The sequence below is a fragment of the Octopus bimaculoides genome, chromosome 5 (assembly GCF_001194135.2).
Source record: "Octopus bimaculoides isolate UCB-OBI-ISO-001 chromosome 5, ASM119413v2, whole genome shotgun sequence".
NCBI lineage: Eukaryota > Metazoa > Mollusca > Cephalopoda > Octopoda > Octopodidae > Octopus > Octopus bimaculoides.
Window position 1 is genome coordinate 126,196,956 of NC_068985.1, and position 4,554 is coordinate 126,201,509.

Consider the following 4,554-nt stretch of genomic DNA (forward strand, 5'->3'; position numbering starts at 1 on the left):
ATGTTGAAAAGACAAAATAGAAACTACCCGTGGAAATGTAAGGGGAAAGTAAGCAGAAAAATAAGAGAAAATGCACATTGAAAATCAAAAAGAAGGTAAGGCTTTTTATGAAAAGTAACGATATATATACATATATACAATTAGATGAACTGAGGTAGGAATAAAGGTAATAAAAGTCATTATTGTGAGTTGTTAAAGAGATTTACAAGCAAACCGGTTTCGTAATAATACTAACACACATATATATTAGCAATAATTATAACGATAAAGAAACTAGTACATCGTCAAAATTTATTTCCTTTTATTTTACAATGTCATACAGCTCCTTCCTCAGAGGAAGATTTCAGAATGTTAAAGCTAAAAGTGCACATACGAGGTCTGATCAATAAGGATCTCCTTGTGTCAAGTACGAGACCTCTTTGCGTGCGTAAGCCTCTGAGCAGGTATCACTAAGATTTCCTTGCGTGCGTAGGCCTCTGAGCAGGTATCACCAAGATTTTGGCAAAATTTGATGCAGGTTCTCTGCTCAACTTGCTCTGTCGTGGTCATTGCGACGGTCACACGCTACACACCTTCCTTCCAAGCATTGATATAAACAGCAGAAGTAAACTAGAACGTTAAAACTTAGTGCGTATGCAGAGCAGAGTTTAAGGTCAATCTGTGCCAAGCAGATTCACTCTGCGTGCTTTAGCTTCATTACTATGGCAAAAGCCCGGATACTTATTGATCAGACCACGTACATACATATATACCCCAGCGTGTTTGTCTTTCCAGCAATCATGGCTATATTGTCATACTGATGCAGATCCAATCTCCGTAGACTGAACAGAATGTAACCTTCACATAGAATGTTGAGTTCATGTACAAATGCACAGATATGTATGCGTGTGTATGTTTGTTTGTTAGTGTGTATCTAAGCGCATGTGTGCATGTGTGTGTGAGTGAAGAACTACCTACCCTTAAAAACTGAGTGTCGTTTCCTCCCAATCCCGACAACCATATTTGAGCATTATTGAGCCACTGTGATTGGTAAAAGCGATTCAACTCCATCTTCTCCATTTCAAGAATCGGCTGTAAAAAGACAGAAAATAGTAGTCGGAAACTTGCAGACAATGCACGCTGCTTGTTGAAACCACAGTTATAGTTCATATTTTATTATTTACTTTTTAGTCAAGAAGAGAAGGGTGCCGCACATCACTCTTTATTTCCTTATTTATTCATTCGCTTGTTTCCAGGAAGCACCGCATTTTGAAGACTTGTTTGCAACAGAGTCCAACAAAAACTCATGAGCTCCAAAAGGGTGACCTTCCCATGAAGACATTAAATACAAATGGACTCAAATCTTGGCACAAGGCCAGCATGTTTGTTATTGATAATAATAATGTTAGTGGTAGTGATGGTATTGGTAGTTGTAATAATGACTAATAGTATGTCAGGTCACTTTTTGTGCTGTTGGTAACATGTAATTCAGTTCACTCAGCTGTAGAAATGAGTTGCGACGTCACAGGTGCCAAGCTGTATCGGTCCCTTTGCCTTTCCCTTGGATAACATCCGCGGCATAGAGAGGGGAGGCCGGTATGCATGAGTGACTGCTAGTCTTCCATAAACAACCTTGCCCGGACTTGTGCCTGGGAGGGTAACTTTCTGGGTGCAATCCCATGGTCAGTCATGACCGAAGGGGGTCTCAGCAATTCAGTACAACCTGGTTTATGCTCGGACCGTCGGAGATTGAACCGGTAATCCTGCCAGGCGCTTCCCTGGAAACTGAGGTGGATTTTATGAATAGAAACCAGGGTGGAAGAGGCTTAATCGTTGTATACAGATGGACAGAAAAAGCCTACTAAAATATTTACAGAAGAGCATAGAGACATTATTAAAGGCAATGAATAAAGAACAGGTGATCAAGTTTGGAATAGGAGAAAAGGGCGAAAATGGAATTCAAAGAGAACTTGTTAAACAGATTGAAGAGAAACCTTTGCACGGTCAGCTTTGGAAAGCCACTGAATATGTATGTGGGGAAGAAAACCTGGCCTTGGTTGAAAAAAAAGGGCAATTAAGTAAGGGAAACAGAGCCTCATAACAGCAGCTGAAGGACAAGCGTTAAAAACGAAACAGCTTCAGAAAATATGTGTACGAAGTGAGAGTGTCAGCAAAATGCAGAGTGTGTGGAATTTGGGATGAAACAATGGGAGATTGCTGCAAAATGTCCCAAGTCCGCTGAAGGAATATACACAGACACGCAGGAAGTAAATAGACACCTTTAATTTTCAAAATTTCTGATCTAAGCGTCGTAATATATTATCAGCGGGGTAGAATTTACAATGTAATTATTCTTTTTCATTCCAGGTGCCATTATATTAAACATTTGCAAAGAGTAACCATGCTTTGCACAAAAAATTCAGCAGAACTGTCAGACTTTCAAAGAGGTCGTATTGTTGGGCTCTCTGAGGCTGGTCTTAGCCAGCAAAAAATTGCCGAAAATCTTCAAATTCCTCTTGCTACTGTTAATAGAATTATAGTGCAATTGAAACGCCAAGGAAAAGAATCAACAGATTCTCGTCCTGGCCGACCTGGGCCCTCAGAAAGGAGCCTCGCTGTTTGAAGAGAATTGTGGACAACGAACCCCGTTCGAAGGCTTCTGACATTGCAAAACAGCTAGAAGTTAGTCCAAGAACCTGTGTTACATATCTGCATAAGCTTGGGTATTATGGACGAGCAGCTAGAAGAAAACCTCTCCTTCAACCAATTAATATCATGAAAAGAAAGAAATGGGCTAAGGAGATGTCAGAAAAATCCAGTTCATTTGGGGATAGAGTGATTTTCTCAGATGAATCCAGATTTGCATTATTTTCAGACAGTGGACGTGTTTGGGTCTGGAGGCTTCCCAATCAAGAATTTGATTTGAAACGACTCCAACCAACTGTGAAACATTGCGGTATCTCTGTAATGGTTTGGGGAGCTGTCACCAGCAACGGTCGTTCTGAGCTGATCGAATGTGTTGGAACCATAAACTCTGAAAAATACATCGAAATACTTAAGCAAGGACTACTTCTGATGAACTCACACGATAACATAACGAAAAATGAGTTTTTATTCATGGAAGATGGGGCTCCATGTCACACAGCAACAAGGAATCAACAATAGCTGACTGAAAATGGGATCAAAAAGCTTCCTTGGCCGAGCCAATCTCCTGACATAAACCCAACTGAAAATCTTTTGAGCATACTAGGTACAGCTATACGAAAAACTCGACAGAAACTTAAATCTAAAGGTGAATTGTTTCGATTGTTGCGTGAAAAGTGGGCAGAAATTCCACAAGAGACAATCACAAAGCTCATCAGTTCAATGCAAAAAGAGTTTCTGAATTAAAAACTGCAAAGGGAATGTGAACTAAATACTAAAATATGTAGTCCTACCTATCGATTACATTTCAATTGTTCGCTTTGCATATTAAATGAAAGATTTTGAAAATCAAAGGTGTCTATTTACTTCCTGCATGTCTGTGTATAAAAAAAAAATAGAGGCATTACCAAGTTGTGAAAATCTTACACTGGCGGTTTTGCCAGAAACGGGGATTTGAGTCTGGAAGTGCTTGGTATGATAATCGGGTTGAAAGAGTGCTTGAGTCAGAGAAATAAATGCAAGATTTTTTATGTGATTTTCCTATTCAAACGGATTAGAAGCAAGAAACTAATAAACCATACATAATAATAAACAAGAAAAAGCTTAGTTGCTTACGAATTGATCCATCATGTGCGTTTGATTCCAATATTGTAAAGAAAAAAGATTAAAGATTAAAAGAATACAATCCTTTAAAATTTGAAATTGCGATCATAATATTGCGGCAAAAGAAATTTAGAAGCTCACAAAATATAAAGATTTGCTCATTGAAATTGAAAAAAATGTGGCATCTCAAGGTGGTTATAATACCGTTGATTGCAGGAGCACTAGGAATGATTAAAAAAGGGAACTGAAAATTATTTGAGAATGATCTTTCACTTACCACCCAAACAAGAAATGCAAAAGTTGTTTCAAATGGTTTGTCACACGGACTGAGAAGAGCATTGACGATGTGAGGAAGATAACTTTTCATGTACATTATTTTTATTACGTAACTTTATTTAATTTTGTAATTGAAGAATCTGGTATGTTTATTTTAGTGGCTTATCAATGTATACAGTGAGCTTCTACGCCTAGTTGTCGGGTAGACGCTCGGCAAGAAAAGGAAACAAAATTGAAGACAAATGAATAAATAATAATAATAATAATAATAATAATAATAATAATAATAATAATAATAATAATAATATGCAAAAACCTGGACTTGCCCCATGATAAAAACTGGTGGGAACACAAACCACCCCCAGTACTTGAAAGTGATCACATTGCACTCCTCTGGAACTTCACCATTCAAACTGACAGAAAGATAGACGCAAATAGGCCAGACATCATACTGAAAGACTTCAGACAAAAATCATGCCTCCTCATTGATATGACTGTCCCAATCGATATAAACGTATCTGTCAAGACCTACCAAAAACTGAGCAAATATAA

At 38.1% G+C, this 4,554-nt stretch overlaps 1 protein-coding gene across 2 annotated transcripts in view; it reads right to left on the minus strand.

The window, feature by feature from the left end:
* Window positions 1-4,554, minus strand: part of LOC106875601 (uncharacterized) — a 43,826-nt gene that overhangs the window by 4,408 nt on the left and 34,864 nt on the right. For both annotated transcript variants that reach the window (XM_014923817.2, XM_014923816.2), the window contains exon 5: window positions 958-1,071. In XM_014923817.2, coding sequence (XP_014779303.1) covers window positions 958-1,071 — 114 coding nt within the window. The remainder of the gene's footprint in view (window positions 1-957; window positions 1,072-4,554) is intronic.